A 27,504-nucleotide genomic window follows, 5' to 3' on the forward strand; every position below is an offset into this window, starting at 1 on the left:
CTCTCTAATATGCAAATAATTTTCAGCAGATGCTTGCTAATGAACTACGGTAGCATATCATTAAAATACATAACTGAAAAAGAGAACAACTAAGTTTTTGTAAATGTTAACATTTACATAAATTATTTATTTCATAAGGTATTTTATGCAAAATACAGATTTATTTCCTATTGCTACAAGATAAAAGTGGAGACATTGAAGGTCCATGAAACATTTTTGCTCATTTAAGACAGCAGTGGGAATAGGAAAGTAAACAAAAGATATCAATTAACATGAAATGAAAATCAGTGATGCACATATCGCTGTTTTTTAAAAATGCATATCCACTTTAATACTGTGGATTAAATGATTGTATCCAGGAGTATAGAGATGTGTATGATTTATTTCAAATTAAAGATATCACAAGATGATGATAAGAGAGCAGATTAAGATAGCTTTCACTCTACGTAAAAAATGGTTGTAAACCTCTGACATGAAATATGAACAAAGTACATTTAGCTATACTGTATACTTGTCTCAATCCAAAGCAGTGGGTATGCTTTATCTCTTCTGCCTGTCTGTTTTGATATCTGCATGAGTCACCTCTGAAAGGTTTTCCTGACACCAAGTGATAAAGGAGGATAGGGGAGTGGTGCTCCAGCACACAGCCAGTGATTGACAATCTCAGCTGTGCATGTTTCCTGTGTGCTGTGTGAAAGAGGAAGAGGACGTATCTCTTTCTTCCATTCAGCTCTCAGAGCTTTTCTCTCTGAACTGCACAGTGTGTGACTTCAGATTCCGTCCCTGCTTTCTGAAAAATCAGACAAGGTGTGTACATTCTGCACTTTAAACAGATGTAGAAAAGAGAGGGCTGCAAATATATAAGTACAACTTATGTAGGAAGATTTATTTAATCTCACCTAAGGCTGGTCACTTTAGTGGGTATATGCAATGGTTTACAACCACTATAACCAAAACAACATTGCACTGGCCATAAAGTGGTTGTAAATTTTAATTTTAATTTTTCTAAAAAAACAAACATGTTTAATCTGCATGCTCTTTGCAATGGTATTGCATAGATCAGGAAGGTAGGTATGTCACCACAGGATGATACTGTGGACATCGATTTTTACACTGTGCCACATCCTGAATATTAACCAAAAATGGGTAGAGATTGCATAGAGCAGCCTGAACCTCCTCTTCTGGGGTCCCCCGCCAGTGCTCTAGGCTCCTTCTCTTTTTAGTGTGCCACCATAGCAAGCCACTTCCTATGGGGGCAAACCTGCAGGCTTGCTCTAAAGCTGGGATGTGTGCATCTATAGACACACACAGTGCAGTTCTGCCCTACACCCTACTCTCTCCTCATAGGATTTGATTGCCAGCAGCAGAATCCATTGGCACATGGGCACAGGCCTGGATTGAGATATGACTCAGGTAAGTATATATGGAAGTGAGGGGAAGATACAAACACTGTAACATTTTTTTAATTCTAAATAAAAATGTTGCACATGGATGTTGTCTTCAAGTCTATCTCACGGCTACTACATACTCTATACTACTGAAGTATGTAGCAACACTGAAATTCCTTTAAAATCTGCAATCTACCTAGCAGAAGCAGAATAACAGTGTTTCAGCCCGTGCTTTCGGTGAAAACAAACACTCTTTGTAAATGTTCTGCAAGTACCAGATATGTGCTAATCAAATTCATTTTCCACTTTAATCATATTGTGTCTGTAAGCAAACAGTCTGATAACTGTATATATTTAAATTATATCCATTTTAATTTTCCTGTAAAAGAAATCTCCGTCTCCTGTATAATTGATTGCTGAGCCCACTAAAGACCAATATAAGTGGCAGTGATATTTCCAGAAGGAGAACCTTGTTTATTTATGTCAAGGTAAAAACACACTTGGTTGTTAATGGATGGATAATTCCAGATGGCTTTTAAGCTCACTGATTAAAGTACTGCAATATGCAGTCTCGAAGATGTTCTAATGGCCTAAGAGACTGAATTCTTGCCTTCCAGGTTATAAATGGGAATCTACACTAGAACACTCAATTTTACATAAGCAGATGCAATACAAAGAATAAGTCACGTTATATTACTGTATATTTCTATCTTACATAACATAAGCCTCATGTGTGGTCAATGAGCAAGGCTACAGCTTACATAAATTGGAAACAATAGAAGCAGATACTATAATTATTATAGTTACTATATTGGTATAAAAGCCATACATGTCAACAAATAGTTACTTATAACTACTTATAAATATGTAACCTCTAAGATAAGAAATAGAGAAGAACAATATATGTACAATAAAGTAACAACTTTTAGACCCTTAGTAATAATTGTCAATAGCATAATTCGAGAAAGGTCATTATATAACAACTAATATTGTTTAGCAGGGTCACGTTTATAAGCTGTCCTTTATACAAATATTGAAATTAACAATTGCAGGAATAAATCTCAGAAATAAATTTAAATTCTTACCTGCTCAAACCCAACACATAGACAATAAAGTGTCTACGTAAATAAAAAGCTGCCGCATGGATGTATTAAAGCGGGACTTCAGCTACAGAGTGAAATTCCACTTTATGTCCTCCTCCTCCCTCCTCCCTCCTTTCCCTCTTTTGGGAGGTTTACCTAGATTTGTCAAGTACCCCACTTCCCACTTCTGCTGAAATCCCACCCCCGCCCGCAGCCTCCTGGGGCGCATCACAGATCCTTGGAGGCCATGGGTACATTCACAAAGTGCAGCATGATTCACACACACGCAGTTGGGAGCCGACTGAAGCCACAAGGAGTCACAGCCGGCTTCCAACAGTAAACATGCTGGTGCCGGGGACCAGAAGGCAGGTGAAGAACGGGTCTAGGTGAGGAAATCGCTGTATCTCTGGACAGGTAGGTATCCTAATATTAAAAGTCAGCAGCTACAGTATTTGTAGCTGCTGACTTTTAGTTTTTTTTTTTAGACTAAAAAACGTCTTTCAAGTGTTTGTAAAGTCAGAAGGTTTTTTATCTTACTGCATTTAGATAAAAAGCCTTCTGTGTGCAGCATCCCCCCTCTAGCCCTCCTGATACTTACCTGAGCCCCATCTAGATCCAGTGATGTCCACAATTGCCTCGGCCGTCTGGGACTTTCTCTCTCCTGATTGGCTGAGACACAGCAGTGGCGCCATTGGCTTCTGCTGCTGTCAATCAAACTCAGTTAGCCAATCAGGAGAGAGAGGGGGCTGGGCCGAACAGCAGCTCTGTATCTGAATGAACACATGGAGCTGCAGCTCGGCTCGGGTGCCCCCATAGCAAGCTGCTTGCTGTGGGGGAACTCAACAAGAGGGAGGGGCCAGGAGCTCCAAACTGGGACCTGAGAAGAGGAGGATCTGGGCTGTTCTGTGCAAAACTATTGCACAGAGGAGGTAAGTATACATGTTTTTTTTTATTTTAATAGAAAAAAATAGAGACTTTATAATCACTTTAAGTATTTACATAAGCTCAAAAGGTGATCAGCGTATTGTTTTAGTATGATTATCATTGTCAGCTCAATCCAGTTACCATAATGCAGTATTTTTTAATTCGAATTAATAATATTGCTCAAAAGTACAACAAAATTAAATTTATACTCCTAAAAAAACAATGCCAAGAACAAAACACATAATATATCACAATAAAGAAAAAAAATCAACAATCACAATTAAAATAATCAAAAACAAAACAAACAAAATAATAAATATACCAACCAAATATTCCCATATAAACTATCAACCTTCTTTCTCTAATCATATAACTGGTGACTAATCTTGAATCTCCTGCAGATGGAGGGAGGAAATCAGTTAACAGTTTTTGCATTTGTTCAATGCGTTTATAGCGATTGGACAAAAGCTAAACCTAAATACTTTTTTTTTTGTCTTTTCTTTAAAGCTTTCTTGAAGGCATCAATTCAAATAGATGATAATTTGGATGTAACCTGGAGATGATCATATTACAAGCAACATGGCGGTCATTGGTTATGCCTGTGCAAGTGCTTGAAGTATTCAAATGGAGCCTCTAATGGAGTCTGGATCCCTTGGACTATCGCCAAATATGTCCTTAAAGAAATTGAATAGTGTATTTATTATTTATTTATTAAAAGTAATTATATAGGGCCAACAATTTATGCAGTACTTTACATACTGCACATTCACATTAGTCCATGCTTCAAAGACCTTACAATCTAAGGCTAGTTTAGACAGTAGTCATTTAACCTACCAGCAGAGCGTGGGAGGAAACCAGAGTACACAGAGATAACCCACACAAGAACAGGGGGAACATGCAAACTACATGCAGACAGTGCCCTGGCCTGGATTTAAACCAAGGATCCCAGTGATTCAAGTAGGGCAGCCATCAGAAATTTTGGGGCCCCTTACATAGCTTTAGCCCTGGGCCCTCCCGGCCCTGACCACCAACATTCCCCAGGGCCTGCCTTCAGACCATCCCACTGAATCCTTCACTGGCCATCCCACTGAGTCCTTCTGTGCAGCCAATTTAATTTTAACACTCTTACAACTTAAAGAGGAAGTAAACCCTACTCTGCAACTGGTACCTATAGGTAAGCCTATATTAAGGCTTACCTATAGGTACTGTAAATATATCCTAAACATGTACCGTTTAGGAGATATTTACTTTGCATGCAGCCAGTGACATCACTGGCACATGCGCTCTGAAGGAAAGGCTGCTCGTGCCGTTCCTTCAGAGCCCCGTGCCGTGACCGTCGGCTCCCGCGCGCAAGCGCGGTAGTGACGTTATCGCGGCTCCAACCAATCAGATGGCCGGATGCCGCAAACCCGGAAGAAGGGTGACAGAACATGTCACCCATGAGAGAGGTGAGCGGTTGGCACTTCGGGGCTTCGTTCTAAGGTAAGTATTTCATAATGAGCTAGTATGCGATGCATACTAGCTCATTATGTGTTTGTCTTTCAGGTGTTCATTTTTTTAAAAAAAAAATTCTGAGGTTTACAACCTCTTTAATATGTGAACATTAAAAGTGTATTCCAAGTCATCAGTGCTGTCTAGATTTAACAATACGGAATTATATTTTGGCCAAAAAATATAAATACTTAACTACTGTTACCAATGTAAAGAAGGACATAAAATATAAAAGGCTCTGCAATGTTGAAAACGTACCTGGCGCTGAAAATTTGAAGCTAATTCTTGGTACTGAGGTGAATTTGGATCACTTAACTCAGCTGTAAATTCTTGGTTGTTGAGAGTAACACTGAACTCTACTATTTGTTGCGTTGGCTGTTCTGGAATTAAGTTGGTAACATCTGTCTCCTATATAGGAATGCATGAAACAATACAATTAGTAAAAATAAGTACATGCGAACACTCCAATGTTCAAATTTAGACTAGACACAAAGTTTCACTTTAATTTGATTTTTTTGGATTTGTCTTTATAGGAATTTATATTTAAAAAATAATCATCATTAAAACAAAATCATAGTCATAAATAAGTGATTTTGACATAGATCTAAAACAAAACATGTGTTTTCCCTTCATCATAGCAAGCCTGATCCTTTTTCTATAAAGATGGTGTGGCAATCATTTTTTTCTTTATTTGGGTATACACATATCGAAATTCGTCCGGTTCATCAAGAAGTTTTTTTTGCAACCCGCTAGTTGAATGAAAAAACTCACAGTGCATACCCAGTTTTATTCTTTTTATAAAATATTTTCTAAATCCTAAACGTCTCTCACTTTTTTATTTACCGGTACTTTCTTTCTTTGTTTCTTCTTGTATTCCAACTGGGCATATGTGAGTTTTAAATCATGTCACTATATGAAATCCATGCAATCAGTAATGCACACCTTCACAAACTTGGAAAAATGGAGAATGGATGACAAGATTTTTGTGAAATGTTCGAAAATCAGATAAAAAGGGTCTATTTTTTTTATTTAATAAAAGCATAGCCATGCAATAAAATAGAATCACTGCATCTCCATTCATAGAAATATAATACTGACTGTACTTCTGTAAAGTAGGTCAGAATAACTTATTGATAATATTAGCTGTTTGCTTGATTACAACTTTGTGTTGATACATATTCTCAGTCTGCTGGTGTTTCTATGGATTTGTTACTATTTAAAGCTTATGTTCTATATTATGCATTGTGACTGAACAACAGTTTCACTATTCTGAATTATAGTGTCATAATTCAATAGCCTGTAAGCATGGTTTTCATAAATCATCATGTCAGTGAAGCATTTGTTCTATGCATTTGTCTGCTTTTTATTTTAAGTATTGACAGATTTTATTGACAAAACCTAGTTACGCTTTTGAACACAAAATCCTAAATCCTATACTGTTTCAAGGTCCTCCCACAGAAATATAGGAAGCGTTTTAAACACTTTAAGCATTTGTTAACATGTAATTTTCCGCCTTGTATGGAATCCTTTTAGGATATATCATTAAATAAGTCCAAATATTGGTAAAATGTGACCTATAGCAATTAGGCACAGAAAAGAGTTTATCAAATACATTTACTCTGGTTCTGCATGCTATTGGTAGGGGACTACATGCTGCACATGCATACCAAAGAATGAGGTGAGTACACAAAATGGGGTTAATTAGCATTAGGGATTCGGTTAGTGGTAGGCATAGGATTGTGTTTTAGGGGTTAAAGTATCCAAAGCCAAAATCTTTTTTTTTGTTCATTTTATATAAAGTAGGGAATGGTTAGAAACACTTTTTTTTTGTTTCTGTGTATCATTACTAGGATTTCCCTTGACTCCCCATACTGTAGACAAGGTGTCTCCAAACTTTATAAACAAAGGGCCAGTTTACAGTCCTTCAAACTTTAGGGGGGCCGGACTGTGGCCAGTAGCGTAAGAAAAATGGCCAGGCATCGGTGAGAGTAAACACTGCACCATCATTGACATCAGTGGGAGGAATAGTGCCCCTTCATTGATACTAGCTGGATTATTAGTGCCCCATTGTTAGTATCAGTGGGAGATATAGTGCCCCATCATTGGTTTCAGTGGGAGAAATAGTGTTCTATTGTTGGACTCAGTAATAATTGTTCCATCATTGGTGTCAGTGGGAGGAATAGTGCCCCATCTATGGTATAAATTGGAGGAATACTACCCCATCGTTGGTGTCGGTGGGAGGAATAGTGCCCCATCATTGGTGTCAGTGGGAGGAATAATGCCCCATCATTGGTGTCAGTGGGAAGAATAGTGCCACATTTCTGGTGTCAGTGGGAGGAACTATGCCCCACTGTTGTTGCTGGTGGGGGGGGGGGGATAATGCCTAAAGGGCCAGATGAAAGCATGCAAAGGGCCACATTCGGCCCCTGAGCTGCAGTTTGGAGACCACTGCTGTAGACTGACAGGAAGTGAGATGATATCATCACAGCAACATGTGCCCCCATTAAAAGATTTCTGCTGTCATGGCAAAATTGGATTTACTTCACTTTAGTGTCATTCCCAGTGACATTGGAGATCAGAACAATTAGAGAGAAAGCTGCCCATACATAGATTGAAATTCAGCTGGTTCCTGCTGGACCAGCCAATTCCCGTTCATGAGAAGTCAATCTATCAATTGACATTTCATGAACTGGCTTGTTGGCAAATTTTTTGGATGGCAGTACATGCATCCAATCGGCTACAACATTGAGCAATGTATTCTGATGATGGGGCAGTCCCATTGTAAGAATACAGTGACACAGGATGCCTGTATCCAAATCAAGTGTATGATTGGGGCAATCAATTCAGGTTTTTGTTTGTTCAGCCAACAGTCTGTATCTATAGCCAGTTTTAATCTTCCTAATGGAGACACAGACAGCAATAATAACCTCACAGTGGTTTTCCCCCTAGTTTACCCTGTCCAAATGTAACAATGTTTTCTATTCCCCTTAGTTATATTTTAGGTGTTAATGCTTAAAGTGGTTGCAAACTTCTGACATGAATTATAAACAAAGCACCTCCTGTCTTAATCCAAAGCACTAAGTGTAATTTCTGTCTGCTGCCTCATTCCTCTGCTATTTGCATGAGTCACTTCTGATAAGTTTTCCTGACATTAAAAAGTGAAAAAGGTGACAGAGGAGGGAGCTCCAGTGCACAGCCTGTGATTGACAGCTTCAGCTCTGTACCTGTGTGCCGTGTGAAGAGCTCTCCTCACTGAGTTCTGCATTGTGTAACTTCATCTCTCCACCCCCTGTTTTCTGACAGCTTAGACAAGTTTTATAAATTCTGGACTTTGAACGGATGTAGAGAAGAGAAGACGGCCGATAAACAGATACAACTTATGTAGAAGGATTTGCTGCATCTCTGTGTACCACCTGAGGCCAGTCACTTTACTGGGTATAGGTAAGGGTTTACAACCACTTTAAAATAGGTGGCAAGGATAAAGGATGAGGTTACCGCTTAAGGGTTCCTGTAGAGAAAGGTAAAGTGTTAATGGGTACTTTAGTATGTGAACTGTTTTATTAGTTAGTCTAACCGATGCAAAGGTCAGTTATAGGTGGGGGCAGTGGCAATTTGTTTATTATGCACATAAATTCACAGAGCCAGAAGCATCTAGAAGTGTTAATTGTGTCTAGGCAGCACAAAAAAAATTGCTTTTTTGTGTTGAATTTCTCACTTCCCGGAATGGGAATTTGCCAGGTACTCCTGTGCATACAGTCTCATAGCTGTATATATGCAGTGTGAAATCTCAGGCACTGATGCTGTGCTGCTCACTGTTCTTCTTGCTGGAGGCCCTGACATGAGGAAACAAAGACCTGCATCAGCCATGTGATTGCCTCCACTCAGACACACAATGGAGAACTAGGCAATAAAAATCAGTGCTGGGGAAAAGATCAGCTCCAGGGAGACCGTGAGTAGTACTGGTGGCAAGTCCTCTGCCCACAGCTTGTTTTTTCCTTTTATTTAGGCATGGCTTCTAGAGTTTAGTTACTCTAAAAATGTAATTATGTAAGTGTATAGGTAGTTGTGCCCCAGCGGAAGTTAATCTTAGCTTTTCTTTTCTGGCACTTGTGAATTATAACAACATTTAACTTACAGTATTTTGTTAGTTTAATAAAACATGAAGTGATGTTTTTTTCGTAATATTGCATTTTTTTATACTTTATAGTTTAATAACACTAGCATACCTCTGATAATGGTTTTGTGTCATTGATGATTTCATTGTAGGGTGTATCATTTGAAGTAACAAGAGACACTGAATGAGGAAAGCCTGGAAGATAAAAGCAATGAAAGCTCTGAAATCGTCTTAGTCCACTCTTGTTTTCTGCATTCCTGCCAACTTTAACAAATGTAATAAAACGATATTAAAAATGTCTTTTAGGTTTCCTTTGTGCTCTGTGCTCTGTAATTATATGACCTCGCCATTCTTTATATCAAATTATTTTTATCTATGTGTCCCCAAGCAGTTTCATGATCTTTGCCGAGGATTTTTCTTCTTCGTAGCTGCAATGTAAGATGCTAGGTATTTTTGTTTGGAGTAAAATAACTTTGCGCTTGCTCACTTTTTAGAATTTCAACTTATAGAAAAATGCACATATGCATTTACTATGAGCACCAACATAAAAAGGCACACAATGAAAACCAATCAACATAAATATTGAAGACCAATTCCCTTTATGCATAGATCTTGCTATCCAGGCTTTCAGTAGTTACCTAGTTAGTCATGTGAAAAAAAGACAGGTGCCTGTTGGGTTTACCCAAATAATAATTATAATAAAAAAAAACACCTTGAATCTTGTGAACTACCAACCTATATATGATTAATACAAGAGAGGCGGGAAGAAGCCTCCAAAGGTAGGAGGGCTAGGGATTTTAAAGGTGTCAAATAACTCAGGTCATAACATTGTCTAAAAGAATATACATTTTATTCATCAAAATTTTAAAATACATAGATAGACCACAATATTTCAAAAAGAAAAGAAAAATGCCTGTGTAAGTGCAGCTGCGGAGATCGCATGTAATTCGGAGCGCACTGCTCCTTCATTACATGCGATCTGATGTACGGTGCGAATTTCAGCCATACATAAATATTATTCATCAAACATTTAAAATACATTTAAAATAAATAGACCACAATATTTAAAAAAAGAAAAGAAAAATGCATGTGTATTTTTTTTTCAAAATTACTCTGCGACTATATCACAAACAATCTACAGTATGTGACTAATTTTGAAATAAATTTTAGGCTCGGTTCACACTTGTGCGATGCGGGAACGCTGCAAATATGCAGCGTGTTCCCGCATCGCATCCGCACCTCTGGCAGTTCACACTGCCATATGCGATACGCTGGGGGTGTCAATCAAATGTTAACGACACCCCCAGTTTGATCGCATATCGCAGTGCGATCTGACAGTTCGCACAGAATCGGATCGCACAAGTGTGAACCACTGTGCGATCCGATCCTGATGCGGCTGAAAAAATGCCTCCTGTGCGTCTTTGGTGCGGATGCAGTGCGAATTCAGCCATACAAAGTGTATGGCTGAAATTTGCACCGTACATCAGATCGCATGTAATGAAGGAGCAGTGCGCTCCGAATTACATGCGATCTCCGCAGCCGCACTTACACAGGCATTTTTCTTTTCTTTTTGAAATATTGTGGTCTATCTATGTATTTTAAAATTTTGATGAATAAAATGTATATTCTTTTAGACAATGTTATGACCTGAGATATTTAGCACCTTAAAAATCCCTAGCTCTCCTACCTATGGAGGCTTCTTTCCCCCTCTCTTGTATTTTACAATTGGGATGTGGTGCCCTTGAGCAATTCTCCTAGCAAATCTATTTCTTGCATTCTATATATGATTAGTATTTATAGAGAAAGGCAAAAATATCTCCCTTTTAAAAATGGGGTAGATGTAATGGGAAAATTATGGCATTTGGCTTTCACCATCAGTTTGTATATATGACGCAAATCTTAGCTATCACATGTGGTTAGGGACAGTCTGCATTTAGGGCCACTCACCTGTCCCTAATGACATGTGACCATTTGGATGTGCAGTTGCATGCATACAGCTGCGGTATCTGTCAGCCAGTCATTGATTTATGCAGGCTGCTGACTGCGGCTGATCGCAAACACGTGTAAATTCTGATTTTACAAATATGCTGATTCTTGGAGGAAAATGGCTATCTGCAGCTACGTGAATGAAGCCTAATGGTGTCCATATTTCTACAGATGATAGGTAGGAAAGCTAAGCAGGTTAGTAATGATTGTATATGCCTTTACAGGCATAGAGAGAGTATTCACAGGTTCCACTTAGCTCTTTAATAAATCAGCTTCTAATGTACAGCCTAGGTTATTTTAAACTGTCACTGTGACAGTACAAAGCATCAGTTATTAAATAGATTTAGCTCTGTGGAAGTAAGACAGCAGGCATACTACTACAGTAGTAATGTAACAACACAGCACATCACATCTATCATGTTTAACTTTTCTAAACTAAGTTATGTGCAGAACAGGCTCTACTTATCAAATTGTTCACCTATTATTGTTATACATCATTTTTAGGATTTAAAAATCACATAACTGAAAATTTTGATTTTCTTTTTTTTTTTTTATGCTTACCAGTTGTAAATATAAGATGTTCTTCAGAAATTACCGGAGAGGATGTCTCTTCAGTAGATAACACATCCTTCCTAGATGTTAGATGATAATGTTTAATATCAGTCGAACTAAGAAATTCCTGTAATAACCACACATCTGGTAATAATCTATTTCATGCATAACATTTACATTGCATTTCCTCTCACTAACAAACATATCTTATTATTTTTGCATAACATTTACATTGCATTTCCTCTCACTAACAAACATATCTTATTATTTTTATACATTTTGCACAGCACTTTACAAAATAAAGGTGGACAGTACAGTTACAATATAATTCAAGACAAAGGGGTTAGGAGGGTTCTGCTTATGAGAACTTAGAATTCTAAAAAGGAAGGGCAGGTGAAACTAAAGGTATGTGTGGAAATGGGTGGTTCGAGGATTCAAATTCCAGTTGTTAGGTAGCGGCGGGATGGGCTTCCCTGATGAGATGAGTATTCAGTGACTGCCTAAAGGCAGACAGAAAAGGACACAGGCAAACAGGTTGAATTTGGGGGTTCTATAAGAAAGGAGAGGTTCTGGAGAAACCCTAGACACCAGCATACAGTGGTGATCGAAAGTTTAGGCACCCCAGGTAAAAATTTGTATTAATGTGCATAAAGAAGCCAAGAAAAGATGGAAAAATCTCCAAAAGGCATCAAATTACAGATTAGACATTCTTATAATATGTCAACAAAAGTTAGATTTTATTTCCATCATTTACCCTTTCAAAATAACAGAAAACAAAAAAAATGGCGTCTGCAAAAGTTTGGGCACCCTGCATGGTTAATATCTTGTACTGCCCCCTCTGGCAAGTATCACAGCTTGTAAACGCTTTTTGTAGCCAGCCAATAGTCTTTCAATTCTTGTTTGAGGTATCTTTGCCCATTTTTCCTTACAAAAGTCTTCCAGTTCTTTGAGATTTCTGGGCTGTCTGTCACGCACTGCTCTTTTAAGGTCTATCCATAGATTTTCAATTATGTTGAGGTCAGGAGATTGTGAAGGCCATGGAAAAACTTTCAGCTTATGCCTCTTGATGTAATCCCCCGTGGATTTTGAGGTGTGTTTAGAATCATTATCCATTTGCAGAAGCCATCCTCTCTTTAACTTCAGCTTTTTCACAGATGGCATCAAGTTACCATCCAAAATTTGCTGAAATTTTATTGAATCCATTTTCCTTCTACTCGTGAGATGTTCCCTGTGCCACTGTCTGCAATATAACCCCAAAGCATGATTGATCCACCCCGGTGCTTAACAGTTGGACAGAGGTTCTTTTCATTAAATTCTGTGCCCCTTCTTCTCCAAACGTACCTTTGCTCATTCCGGCCAAAAAGTTCAATTTTAACCTCATCGGTCCACAGTTTCCAAAATGCATCAGGCTTGTCTATATGTTAATTTGCAAAGTTCAAACACTGATTTTTGTGGTGAGGACGTAGAAGAGGTTTTCTTCTGATGACTCTTCCATGAAGATCATATTTGTACAAGTATCTCTTTATAGTGGAATAGTGTACCACAACTCCAGTGTCTGCCAGATCTTTCTGGAGGGATCGCGGAGTCAAATGTGGGTTTTGAATTGTTTTTCTCACAATCCTGCGAGCTGTTCTGTCTGATATTTTTCTTGGTCTTCCAGATCTTGCTTTAACTTCCACTGTTCCTGATGACTGCCATTTCTTAATTACATTCCGAACAGAGGATATTGACATCTGAAAACGCTTTGCTATCTTCTTATAGCCTTCTCCAGCTTTGTGAGCGTCAACTATTTTCAGTTTCAGTTTTCTAGACAACTGCTTAGAAGATCCCATGGTGCTGATTGTTGGGGCAAGGTCAGATGAGTCTGGGCATTTAAAACCTTTGCCGTTGACATCACCTGGTCTTCCCAGATGATGATTGAGAACAATCCATGACACTGGCAGGTCTCAGCCTTGCAAAGGGGGCAGTGCATGCTATACATTCTACAGGGTGCCCAAACTTTTGCAGACACCATTTTTTTGTTTTCTGTAATTTTGAAAGTGTCAATGATGAAAATAAAATCTAACTTTTGTTGACTTTTTATAAGAATGCCTAATCTTTAATTTGATGCCTTTTGGAGATTTTTCCATCTTTCCTTGGCTTCTTTATGCACATTAATACAAATTTTTACCTGTGGTGCCCAAATTTCGATCACCACTGTAGGAGAAGGTGACAAAGAACAAGCTCGAGAGCAGTAGATCTTGGGAGATGAGCAGTTTTGGTAATACTTTGAGATGAGGTTGGTCATGTAGCTGGGGGCAGAGTTGTGCATGTTTTTGTATGTGGAAGAACTGCGAGGTATGTGGATATATAAGCTGGATGAGTCTGGCAGCAGAATTTATTATAGACTGAAGGGGAGGTGGACTGTGTAGACGTAGCCCAATGAGGTGGGAGTTGCAATAGTTGAGAGATAACCAGTGAGTGAATTATTAGCTTGGTGGCATAACTGGTTTAAAAGTGGGCATATTTTGGAAAAATGTTACGGAGTTGAAGGTGGCAACATTTGGACAGTAATTTGATGTGGGGCTACATTAAGAGGTCAGAGTCCAGGATTACACCTAGTATCTTTGCATGAGGTGAGGAAAGAATATTTGTGCTATAGATCTCCATACAAAGTCAGGGAAGAGATCACAACAGGGAAGACATTTTATTAGCTAATTTTTTAACCAATTGCCGACCGCCGCAAGTACATATACTGCGGCAGTCAGCCCCTCACAGGCAAAGTGACGTAGGGGTACGTCACTAGCCTGTGAGGCTCTGGGGAGCGAGCGCACCCCGCCGGATGCGCGCTCCCACTCCCACTCAGTCACGGACCCCCCTGCGCGTGTGCCCGGCGGACCCGATGTCCATCGGGCACTCGCAATCGTCCGTTACACAGGGGATAAAGGCAGGCGGCTAATGTAAACAAAGCTGCCTGTCATTCTCCCCTGTGTAAGAATAGTGATCATACGGTTCTGCTATGTAGGACTGTTGATCACTGTTCTTACACCTCAAGCCACAACCAATCACAGTTAGAAGCACGCCCCTAGGGACACACTTAACCCCTCCCTCTCAAAAAAGTTAACCCCTTCACTACCAGTGTCATTTTTACAGTAACAGTGCATATGTATAGCACTGATTACTGTAGTAATGTCACTGGTTACCCCAAAAGTGTCAAAAATGTCAGTCAAGGGTCCGATATGTCCGCTGCAATGTCGCAGTCCCGCAATGTCGCAGATCGTCGCCATTACGCGTTAAAAAAAAACACCAAAAATGACAGAAATATTTCCCTTAGTTAGTAAATGCAATAACTTTTGCACAAACCAATCAAAATACGCTTTTTGTGATTTTTTTTACCAAAAATATGTAGCATAAAACAAATTGGCCTAAAATGTTAAAAAATTTTGATTTTTACATTTTTTGGGGGGGAATTTCATATAAAAAAATGTGAAAAATATTGTTATTTTTGCAAAATTGATGCTCTTTTTTTGTTTATAGCGCATGATTAAAAAATCGCACAGGTGATCAAATACCACCAAAATAAAGCTCTGTTTGTGGGAAAAAAAGGACCTCAAATTCGTTTAGGTAAAGCATCGCACGACCGCGCAATTGTCCATTAAAATAACGCAGTGCCGAATCGCAAAATAGGCCGTGGTCAGGAAGGGGGTAAAATCTTCCGGGGCTTAAGTGGTTAAAGCAAGTTTGGAAGTGTTAGACTTTGTCATTTGAGGTTCATCTCACACCTGAGCTGAAAATGGCTTTTCTTGCTATCACCTAACATCAATATACAGGTCAGGCACCGGATTTTTAACCACCACTGGAGGCTGTCCTTGTTTTAAATTTACCAGCAAGTAAAAGATGCGATAAAGGGATGCAAATATTGGAAATGTAAGTTATTGTACATATTGACTGCAGCTGTTTGTAACAGAACTGGTCTCATATGCCCCTCTTTTACTTTACAATTCAAATATGTTTGTGGACACTTTCTGATTAGATGTGTGACTGTTTTTAGCTATGTTAGCATAGAGCAACAAGTATGGCATTTTGAAGCAAAAATTATGCATGGGTAAAAGGACTAACAAAATCCTAAAAGATGAAAATTTAGGTGGTCTATGCCAAACATATCACTCTGGTAGCATCAAGATAGTATTATTATTATTATTATTATTATTATTATTATTATTATTATTATTATATAGGATTTAGATAGCACCAACTGTTTGTTCAGCGCTTTATAATTACAATACAGTTCAATACAGTAGGAATCGGAGGGCCCTGTTAATGGAGCTTTAGAGATTTCACTTTGTTTTGGAGCTCAACAGCCCAGACTGTGTTTAGTAAGCAAAATTGATCTGATAAAACCAAATGTATGCTCTGCAGCCTGCATTAATGCTACCAGTTTGTGCTACACATTCAGCCATAAAATGGACAAAGCACATAGGATATGAATACAGTATGCACTGGAACTGATGTTGTATCTCATAGGCCCAACTCATGTCTTATCCAACCTGATGCTAACAGTGGTAGTATTCCTTCACAAGATGTATTTATTCACTTCTTTAGAAAATTGCTCCCATTGGTGTGAGCCACCACTGTTACTTGACATTATACATCTGTATCACTAGGAGGTTTACTTCCATTTTCAGTTAGTGCATACATATACAGTGTTATGACTGGACAGTCCTATAATAACTAATTCAGGGAGTAAAAATAAATTTCTTCTAGAAAACACTGGACAGTAAACTATGGACAGTGCATAACATTGTGCTTCTAACCTTTAATATTACATGTGGGATTGTTGAAAGTAAACCTACATTTGCTAAAAAAAATAAACAAAGTCTCAGGTTCCATAAGAGACATTTCTCTTCCTTCATCACAACTACAAGGCCAACCAATCCATTGATGTTTATATGCAAGTAACAACTTTGTGATGGTTGGTATTTGCATCTCCCTAGGCATACTGCCTGGTGACAGATTGTCCAAACATTGAGCCTTTTTATTGAGTAACCAGCTTTTGCAATCATAAGGTTTATAGCATTCCGATTTGTGTCCCTCTTTCCTTTGATGGGGAAAGGAATATTTTGGAGAGTGAATGAAGAATATAACACTACCAGTAGTGTTTATAGCAAACATCTTTTGGTCACATGGTTTGAATGTTTTTCCTTAACCTCTTGCCATAGTGGCAAGAATGGGGGTGTGGTGGCTTTAATATCCAGTGGCTGCATATTTGTGTCCACGATGGACTGAGGTTGTGTGATAAGAGCGTGTTCACTGCAGACTGATTGAGCTATCACCAACAGCTCATAGTCATGATTTATGATCAGAAGCCAGCAGGACAGGCTCCCAGTCATGTGATGATTATGAGAGCCAATCGCAGTGGTCACATAATAGAGAAGCCATGCCACCTCCTGGGCAATTCAAATCCATGTAAAGGGCTACCTTTATTGGTTATTTAAGTGGGTAGCATTCTTACATTGGTGCAGAGGTGTTCATACTGCTCCAGTTGTACACGCATTTATTGTAAACCTTAATTTTTAAGCTTCTTATCCTGGTTAGACTATTATATTGCTCATTTTACAATATCAAGCAAACAGTTTCTGCAGGCCCATTGACTTTCAATGCTTCCCCTAACAGCCCCTTTACCCCTCGGGGAGCACATTGAAACAATGTTTGGAAAGGTCAAGGGGTGGTAAAGACAATATATAGTATTTTTTCTTTTTTATGGCCTGAAATCAAAATAAAATGTAAACAAATCATTTTGTAGTCGGGTAAAGATTACATTTTAGATTTGGTAATGCCTTGTCTTCTTTCCATCTAGTAAACTAAACCCTAGTCTCCTTTTTACATGGTCAGATATTTCAGCTTTCAGCTACATTGATAGAAACCCCTAATCTTTTTTAGAAAGCTAATTTTGAGGTTTTAATCCAACAAAGGGAGCCTCAAAACATGCTTCATTTGCTGTCTCTTTACCTAAACCATAGTTTTTGGGAAAGCTCTTTCATGTAATAAAAGGTAGTTCTACAGTAAGTATGAAACAGATAATAAAACAACTATTTATCAGCCTAAAAACATTCAAAATAACAAGAACAAAACCTTCCAAAAAAATAAAAATAAAAAATATATATACAGGTAAAATGTGCCATTTAACTGCAAGTGAAATCAATCAAAATGCTAATAATAATGTCCAAAAATCCTTGCAAATTGGTTGAAGTCAGCAAGTTCACTAAATTTACCTTAATTTGACTTTTATATAATCTGTTTGTACTGTCTGTCATTTTCAAAACATTTATCCCTTGCTTCCTGCCATGGCACTTAACCACACAGGAAGCAATGATGGATGTCTTAATCCACTCCCGCTCTTTCCAGCATTTAAAGAGAGAAGCATAAAAAGCTGTGAATCCTAACAAATGGGATCAGCCAGTTCAGGTTGTCATTGCCTGGTAAGCTGGCCATAGACAGTTTGAATCACTCCGCAGGAATCAGTCAAGATTCGAACCATGTATGGACAGGCTGATTGTACCCAAGTTGATTGATTGATCAACTTGGGTACAACCAGATTTTTGGATTTTTCATGCAATTATTACCAGGCTCTATAGCCTCTAGCCTCTACCCTTTAGCAATAATCACTGTGTATTCTCGTGTCCGGGATAGCTAACCCCCCCCCCCACCCCCACCCCCTGCTGGGAGAACACATTAGCTCCATGCGAGGGATTACCCCATCAACGCTGTTGGGTTGAAGGAAAGAACATTGCACCTATAGCCAGCTTTAGCCAATATCTAAGACTGCTTTAAAGCTTTGCAACCTTTTACTACATAAGGCTTCTTGTGTACGTGACCAACATAAAAAATGTTTACTTTAAGAGACAGCTAATTTATTAATTGAATTTACTATACTTTTATTGTTACTTAACTACAATTCAATACTGACATTTATTGGATAATAATTAAAACAAAGCTATAGTTTAGGCAAGTGCTGTAAAATTTGTATGTTTGTACCTATTCTACCGCTCCAATGGAAAATCATTGATTCAGTCTGATATCCTTTACTATTATAATGAAATTACCAAGCTTTACACATTACTCTCTGTTATACATTTTGTTCATACCCTATTGTGCTATTTGTTATAGATACTTACTTTTCAGTGATTTTCTTTTCTTTAATTCTCTATTAAAGATAGAAATACATTTGTTATAATTCATTATTTTTGTAATGCTTACAACATAAAATGTTAGCAGAGCATGTGATAATATGTTATCTTGTTATTCATTTAAATGGATTTTAAAATGATTGAGTTTTGGATGTTTATAATATGCAAATGCATTACAATATTATTGCTGATTAGAATCACCTGTTGGAGGCATACACATTGTCATGAGACTAATGCATCAGTGCAGTAAAATATTATTAGACAGCAATAAAATGGTCAGCATTTTTCTGCTGGGATTCAAGAACTTGCCTTGTTTGCATGTAGGCACCATTATGCAGGATCTTACATAAGCTTGATTGGCTTTTGTTCAGCAAAAAATGTCTTATATAAATAGTATGTGACTGATAAAAAAGAGAGGCATGCATTTTATTGATAAATTAAGTCACTGTGGTACTGTATTTTTTGATGGCTATGTGCTTCAAAAATTGATACATTAATTTTCTCGCTTGCTGGCAAGCAAAATTACAATCTTATATTTTAATTATCATCACTGATATGGCCTTGTAGGACAAGACAGAAGCAGAGATCTGTGGAAAAAAACTAATTTTGGAGATATGCTAATCAGTTGTTTGCTCAAACCACCAGTATCTACACAAAACAGAAATATCTATAAACATCAGGGCTTTTTTTCTGCCGGAACGCAGTTCCACCACCTCTGGCTGCCCTGTCCTCTCCCGCTTGTCCCTTTACACAAAAGCTGGTGGAGGACTCACTTCCTACACAACTTTCTGTGTGCGAGTGTGGGCACTGCAGGCACATGAAGCTGGATGTTCCGGGTCTCGATAGTGATGTTTTGTAGCTCTGCGGCTCTGCCTATCAAGAATGCAGCATGGAGGGGGGGAGGAGGGGCTTGGGGAGGGGGCTTATTTCTTCATCTCCTGTCTGTTACAACTATGTGCAGCACGGAGCCGAGTGAAGTGCTGTGAATCCCCTCCCCTGCTTCATGCTGCATTCCTGATAGGCTGAACTGCAAGGATGTCACTGTAATGAAAAAAAAAAGCCCGGGCACAGCTAACAGAGCCATGATGGCTGCATTCCTGAAGCAGTAAAAGAGGAGGACAATCTGTGGATACCAGGTGAGAGATTTTTTTGTGTGGGGGAGGGGGGCCTGTGAAAAGGTGAGGGCTGGGGGGAGGGGGTCTGTGAAAAGGTGAGGGCTAGGAGGAGGGGGCTCTGTGAAAAGGTGAGGGCTGGGGGGAGGGGTCTGTGAAAAGGAGAAGGCTGGGGGGGAGGGGGGTCTGTGAAAAGGTGAGGGCTGAGGGGAGGGAGTCTGCAAAAAGGTGAGGGCTGGGGGGACAGGGTCTGTGAAAAGGTGAGGGCTGGGGGAGGGGGGTCTGTAAAAAGGGGAGGGTTGGGGGGACGGGGTCTGTGAAAAGGTGAGGACTGGGGGGAGGGGGGTCTTTAAAAAGGTGAGGGCTGGGGGGACGGGGTCTGTGAAAAGGTGAGGGTTGGGGGGAGGGGGGTCTGTAAAAAGGGGAAGGCTGGGGGGACAGGGTCTGTGAAAAGGTGAGGGCTGGAGGGAGGGGGGTCTGTAAAAAGGTGAGGGCTGGGGGGTCTGTGAAAAGGTGAGGGCTGGGGGGTGGGAGTTCTGTGAAAAGGTGAGGGCTGGGGGGTCTGTAAAAAGGTGAGGGGGGCTCTGTGAAAAGGTGAGAGCTGGGGGGGGGGGGGCTCTGTGAAAGGGTGAGAGCTGGAGGGGGCTCTGTGAAAAGGTGATAGTTCGGGGGAGGGGAGGGAATCTTTAAAAAGGTGATAGCTGGGGGGAGGGGAGTCTGTAAAAAGGTGAGGGCTGGTAGAGGGGGGTCTGAAAAAAGGTGAGGGCTGGGGGTCTATGTAAAGGTGAGGGCTGGGGGGAGGGGGTCTGCAAAAGGGTGAGGGCTGGGGGGGACGGGGTCTGTGAAAAGGTGAGGGCTGGGGGGTGGGGGGTCTGTGAAAAGGTGAGGACTGGGGGGTCTGTAAAAAGGTGAGGGCTGGGGGAGGGTGGTCTGTAAAAAGGTGAGGGCTGGGGGAGGGTGGTCTGTAAAAAGCTGAGGGCTGGGGGGAGGGGGCTCTGTGAAAAGGTGAGGTGAGGGGGGTCTGTGGAAAGGTGAGGGCTGGGAGGGGGGTGGGCTCTGGAAAAAAAGATGAGGGCTGGGGGGAGGCTCTGTGAAAAGGTGAGAGTTGGGGTGAGGGGAGGGATCTGGGAAAAGGTGATATCTGGGGGGAGGGGAGGGAATCTGTAAAAAGGTGATAGCTGGGGGGAGGGGGGTCTGTAAAAAGGTGAGGTCTGGGGGAGGGGGGTCTGTGAAAAGGTGAGGGCTGGGGGGAGGGGACTCTGTGAAAAGGTGAGGGCTGGGGGGAGGGGTTCTGTGGAAAGGTGAGGGCTGGGGGGTCTGTGAAAAGTTGAGGGCTGAGGGAGGGTGGTCTGTAAAAAGGTGAGGGCTGGGGGAGGGTGGTCTGTAAAAAGCTGAGGGCTGGGGGGAGGGGGCTCTGTGAAAAGGTGAGGTGAGGGGGAGGGGAGGGATCTGTGAAAAGGTGAGGGCTGGGGGGAGGATCTGTGAAAAGGTGAGAGCTTTGGGGGAGGGGGATTTGTAAAAGAGCTGTGGAGGGGGATTTGTGCAAAGGGGAGAGTTGGGAAAGGGGGACTTGTGCAGGGGTGATAGCAGGGAAGGGGGTGTACAGATAATACGGAGGTGAAAGCTGTGAAGATAAGCTCTACATGGGGGTGAAGAGGTGAGTTGTGGAGGGGGGTGCTAAGGTGAACTGTGGAAAAAGTGCAGAGTTGAGCTGGGGTGGAGGGAGAGGAAAGCAAAGAGGTTTGCAGAGGCGAATAATTGATGGTTACTTTGAGGGGTGGGGGGATACTTGAGGGAAGTGGGATTTTTGCTTGGAGAGGACAAGGGAACTTTGCTGCAGCAAAGTATACAGAGTTCAGTAACCAAGAGTATGTCATGTATAGCAGCGTGCAACAGTGATGGTTTGGTCAAATACAGTGCATTGTATATTACCTAGTCGTAACTGTATGCTGTGCTATACATTACATACCTCTTACAATCATGTGTTACAATAATGGCCCCTGGAGCATGCAAAATACATAACAGTATACAGAGTTGAGCTGTCAGGAGTATGTAAGGTACAGCACAACTGACAGAGTGCAGTGGCCAGAAGTGTGTAAAAGAGAAAATGTGTAAAGAGAACAGGGGTCACTATTATATAATGTATAGCACAGTATACAGGGTTAGTGGTTAGGAGTGTGTATCATACGCTTTAGATTATGTGTGTACATTACATGCTCCTGATCATAGTCTCTATGCTGTGCTGTATGGTACATACTGTACTTTTTAATGTTGTGTACTGTGCATGTTTATGGCTACTACACCCGGTATGATATGCACTCCTCAGCACTGCACAATACATACTCCTGTACTCTGTGTGTTTCTCTTTTCTGAACCTTGCGTCTTCTGCGATATGCAGTTCTGAGCCTCGATCACACCCACTATTTGGCAACTGTGCAATTTTCACTTCTGAGGAAGGCATAGCTGGGGGCGGGGTTGTGGGCGTGGTTGGGGCAGCGAGTTGGCTGGGGAGGGTGAGTTCCAGCACCTTTTTTCTGAGAAAAAAAGCCCTGATAAACATATATACATTAATGACAAGTATTACATTGAAAGTGATTTGAATATCAGTTCCATTTGTTTCTATTAAAAATATGTGTATCAGTCTCTTTATGAGTGTATAAATATGTTCACTGGATAATATAAAACAGAGCATACATTATTCATTAGTCAAAAATTGCCATGTTATCAATACAAATGGTATATTACTTGAACTGTTCTGTCCTTTCACTGACCTAAGAAAAAGGTAGGTAAAAGTTAAAAATTAAGTTCACCTTTTGTAACATGTTACCTGTTACCCCGTTAACCCCCCTCACACTTCCCCCATGACACCAGTCAGGGGTTCCTCTACCTGCACCCACGATCACATGTTGAAAATAGTTTGTCTGTGCAGGGCACAGCCTCGTCATTCATTCACAGCATTTTTTGAATGAATAAACTACAGGTTCCATCTTCCACCTCTGCAGATGGCTTGTAGTTCTCAGTGAAGTACAACAGTGCTAATAAGCTCCCTCGTGGTTCATTGACTCTTCCTGAACTTCAGTAACTGTATGAGTGATACAGCCAGACAGTTACATTGAGTGTCTGCAGGAGCCTGACGTTGCTTGCGTGATCCACTAATCATGGTTCTAATGATTTGCAGACCTTTTTACCTGCAAAATCATGTGCATTTTTTTCACAAAAAGTAAGTTTAGCATTTAAAAGGCTTATTTACAGTGCAATTATTTTCAAAATGTTTCCTTTTTGTTTATTCACTTGAAATGTGGCATCACATCCAATATGCATTAGCATTAGCCTTTGGATGTATTCTCAAGGGAGGCTTTCTCGGGTAAATAATACAAATATAATATGTGAACTATAATATGATCTTAAACAGGTTTCTTTACGCATCAGATTGTTATCTGTGTTCAGGCAGTCCAGGTTTAATGCTTCTCATACACAAGCAAAGTTACTGTATGTTATGTGGTCATTGGTAATATTTGCATCTGACAGTACAAACTGGCTATGTCTTATTTTTTTTTGGATGTACCCACGTGTGTTGTGTTTGGGATGCATTACTGAATATAGCAAAGCAAGTGTGGTTTGACATAAATGATATTGCTGCTTATATGTGTAGCAGATTTTCAAGGCCTGTGGCCTGATGTGGGTCTGCCATCGGTACCGGTTACTCCTCCAGCCCTTGTGAGCTGCGGCCCTGGGACATTGACAACTCCGGCATCTTTGTTTTGTTGTTTTATTGTATTTTAAGGGGATGGGGGAAGGGAATGAGTGGGATACTCCTTTAGGCTCAATACAATTGTGGGACTTTTCTGGCAAAAATGCCTGTTAGCGCTGTCTTGACGCCAGCCAACGCTAGCCAACGCTTCCTGACTCTTGAACACTGTGTAACTATTGAAACTGTGCTGGATCCTCGACTTTAGTCCAGAAGATCCAGGACTGTAGAACTGCTTGACTTGTAACACTGCGATAGCTCAGAGTCACTGAATGGCTTCCTCCAGCACTGCACTGGCTGAGAAACTCTTTGTAAGTTCCTGTACTGCTGCAACTCTCAACTGGCACACTTTACACTGTGCATAGCACTTCAGGGCCCAAACCACAGGCGCCCTTCTTTACACTTTAAGCTCTTCAGGGTCCACTGACTATGTACCCCCTCTGTCAATTCAGGGTCCTCAACCTAGGTACCCCCTTTCACCACTAGCTGGCACTGGATCCCCGAACCTGTTCCGGAATGGTCCCCTCTAACTTCAGGCAGACCCCCAGGGGCAATCCTCAGTACTCACGACCTGTGTATGCTTTCCTGGGACTGGACCCCTCTGACTCTCCGCAGGTACTCGGCACACTGGATCCCTTCAGCTTAGCTCAGTACTCTCTGGATCTTCAGGCAACACCCGGAGATCCTCCTCCCAAGACAGCAGGGGAGACAGCCTTTCTCCCCCTCCTGGGACTCTTCTCCCGCCAAAGACATTGTGTCATGCGCCACCCCCAAACTTATACCCACTCCCAGAATCCTTTGCAGCACAATCTGCCTTCTGGGGTAGTTACAAGCCTGGATGTGTCCCCTGATTGGGTTTCCTCCACTGCCCTATGAGAAGCCTCTCACAGGACCCAGTGGGGAGACTCCCCCTTCAGCAGGCGCCACCTGGAAACCATGACTCCCTGACTAATAAATCACAGCCCTGCTGTCAGGCAGACATGGCCCACTATACCTTTACCTAGCACCTACCTGTAGGGTGCTACACATGAAAACATACTTAATCAAACCATTTTTTTTCCTTCAAAAAATAATTTATTTACTATATAAAGACAGTTACAAAAGTAAAAAAAAACGATAAAGATAGAAATACACACATTGTAACCATGCATACAGATTTTGATTATTTCTGGTGTCATGTATTTGAACATAATATGGTTTAATACGTGAGCCAGTCCCATAGTTTTCTAAATTTGGGTGATGACGTTTACAAATGAATAAATTACACGTCTCTGCATCGACATTGTGAGCTTTTCATGTTGACATCACTAGGAGGTATGTGGGACTGAGAAGAGTAAGTAGTGGGTCGCTTATGTAAGCAAAAGGTGTGAATGTTCAAACCTTACTTTGTTTTGAAATGACCATGAGAGAGTAACCGGCGGGAGAGAAGGAGGAAGAAAGAGAGGAGGAGGGGGAAGAAGAGAGAAAAGAAAGAGAAGGGAGAGAGGGATGAAGAAAAAAAAAATGGGGGGGGGGTGGAAGGGGGGGTGAAGGGAAATATAAAGGGATGATGATTGGTGGAGTTAGGTGAATAGTTGGTGAAAGAGTACCCTGATTTTCATACTAACCAAGCGTCACAAAGCCCTCGTTAAGAACATTTGTCATAAGTGATATTCATCTTTTTGAGAGTAAGCATATTTGTTGTGCATGTGACTATTTTTTTAAATACATTTGAAAATGCTATGAAAGGAACCTCTGTCAACTACTTGATTCGGCTTCCCCATTTATAAGATCTTTCCTTACTTCCTGTCTATTGGATTGGTAGAACCTGTCACTCAATACCCAGTGTGGGTGGCCATCATCCCGATAAATAGATAAAGTAAGAGTACCCCCATTGGTGTGGGATTTTAAATGCCACTCACACACTGAACAAGAATACAATTGGTATGCGTATAAAATCAAATTTATTGAATAACAACACAGAAAAAATTGATTACACAAACATGTATGTCTAGAACAAACTGGACACGACAGATTTAAAAACTTGCAAGTATTGAAAGACCAGTATCCGTACAGAAGACCCTTGGGTATCATTGGTAGGAAGAACCGGAACAGAATGTTTGTGTAATCAATGTTTTCTGTGTTGTTATTCAATAAATTTGATTTTATACACATACCAATTGTATTCTTGTTCAGTGTGTGAGTGGCATTTAAAATCCCACACCAATGGGGGTACTCTTCCTTTATCTACTTCCTGTCTATTGGACAGATGCCAGACAGAACAGAAAAAATCTTCCTGGTTCCTATTTAATTAAAAAACCTCAAACAGAACAGGAAGTAAGTGGAAACCCCCCCCCCCCCCCCGGGATAGAAGCAGCATTGAAAATGATATATTACAATAAAACATGCTATGAAACTATATGCTATAAGACAATAATAGGGGCATTTCCAGTCACTTCCTGTCCAGGTTACACATATTCAACTGAATAGGAGGGGATGAAAATTCTCCTTTATGGGGTCACAGACAGCAATTATAATCTGGCAGAAAAAAAACTCGGTGAGGACATGGAGACAACCTGACATAAATTATATCACTCTCCTCTCTTTTCAAATCGAAATAAATGTTTTGGCTGGTTTTTGTTCTGCTCTTGGGTATTTTTGAGAAGCATAGCAGTCACAAACAAAACATTTTTTTTCCACAGATTTTATATATTTTTGTTAAACATAAAGAATAATTGCCCCTTTTTAAGAGACATTTAACAACCCACAAATTTTAAATTGATCTAAATTAAAACACACTAGTCATGCTATATCAATGCATAGCTCAATATAGATAACATATGGATCACAATGGCAAAACTACAATATAGTTCTAATAGTTGAATCATTAAAAACTTAGATTAGGCTTCACATAGTTCCTGATTGTGTTTTAAATTCTCACCTGCTGAACAATATCCACGTGTTCTTGAGAGCTACTGAAATTTTTCCCGATTTCAAATATACAAAATGATTCCTGTTGACATGCATCGACCCAGCTCTGGTATTCTGTGGTCTGAGGTATTCGATCCATAAAGATTCGGAAGGCTTCCCATACTGCTTCTTGACAGACTGTAATTAGAAAATATATTTATTGCAAAGAGATTTTTACGTTTTTATCAGACTGTGTCTTTACTGGAAATGCATGCATTGTCAATGTTAAACTTATATTTTATCTTTGCAGTACATTTATGCTGCTAATTTTGTAGTTTTACAATTCATAAACCATTTCTAAAGTACTTGTTTGGCCACATGTTGTGATTTAATGCATTGTTTATTGGTAGCATTTTGAAACAGCTTGTTGTAAAATCTGAAATGTAGATGTAGAATGTTAGTTTGTTTTTATAAATTAGATACAAATACATAATGCATCTGGAAACATGAAAGCTCTAACCTACAAAAACATTGTTTAATTCTGTGTGAAAATGAATAAACCAAAAAATTCACAACTGAGTCTTATGGCACTGGTAGAATAAAATTCTTTGCACAGAGAAAGCATTGCAAACATCAATACAGCCCAATGTAACTGCATCCATGTTTTAAATTAGATGAATCCTTTAGCCAGGAGTGACCTATTAAAATGGCGGTGCATAGACATTTCAGTTTACAACTGTCAAAAACAGTAACAGACACTTGCATTTGGTTGATGTTGCCTCTCTAAAAATGGGTCATAGATTTTGCTGCTAAAAAAAAAAATCATCCTACAATTAGCTAAACTTTCAACCTATCCTGCTCCAAATCCTACCCTCTATTTTTATTTTATTGTATTTTCTGTAACTTAGTACATTTGATTTATTTATGCAGTATATTGCCATGGATGAATAACTAAATCAAAATGAATAAATGTTTTAGTAGCATGTGGTTTTGTCATGGACATTATTTACCTCAAACTTAAATACAGAGGCTTGTGTCTCACGTGGCTGGTT

General features: G+C 40.0%; 1 protein-coding gene across 1 annotated transcript in view; it reads right to left on the reverse strand.

The window, feature by feature from the left end:
* IMPG1 (interphotoreceptor matrix proteoglycan 1) overlaps nucleotides 1-27,504 on the reverse strand; it is a 348,223-nt gene that overhangs the window by 232,701 nt on the left and 88,018 nt on the right. The window contains exons 3-7 of the mRNA XM_082249671.1: nucleotides 26,484-26,650; nucleotides 18,692-18,720; nucleotides 11,547-11,617; nucleotides 9,112-9,194; nucleotides 5,144-5,293 (exon numbers count right to left, since the gene is read on the reverse strand). Coding sequence (XP_082105797.1) covers nucleotides 5,144-5,293; nucleotides 9,112-9,194; nucleotides 11,547-11,617; nucleotides 18,692-18,720; nucleotides 26,484-26,650 — 500 coding nt within the window. The remainder of the gene's footprint in view (nucleotides 1-5,143; nucleotides 5,294-9,111; nucleotides 9,195-11,546; nucleotides 11,618-18,691; nucleotides 18,721-26,483; nucleotides 26,651-27,504) is intronic.

This window comes from Pelophylax lessonae (assembly GCF_965119305.1).
Source record: "Pelophylax lessonae genome assembly, chromosome: 3".
Taxonomy (NCBI): Eukaryota; Metazoa; Chordata; class Amphibia; order Anura; family Ranidae; genus Pelophylax; species Pelophylax lessonae.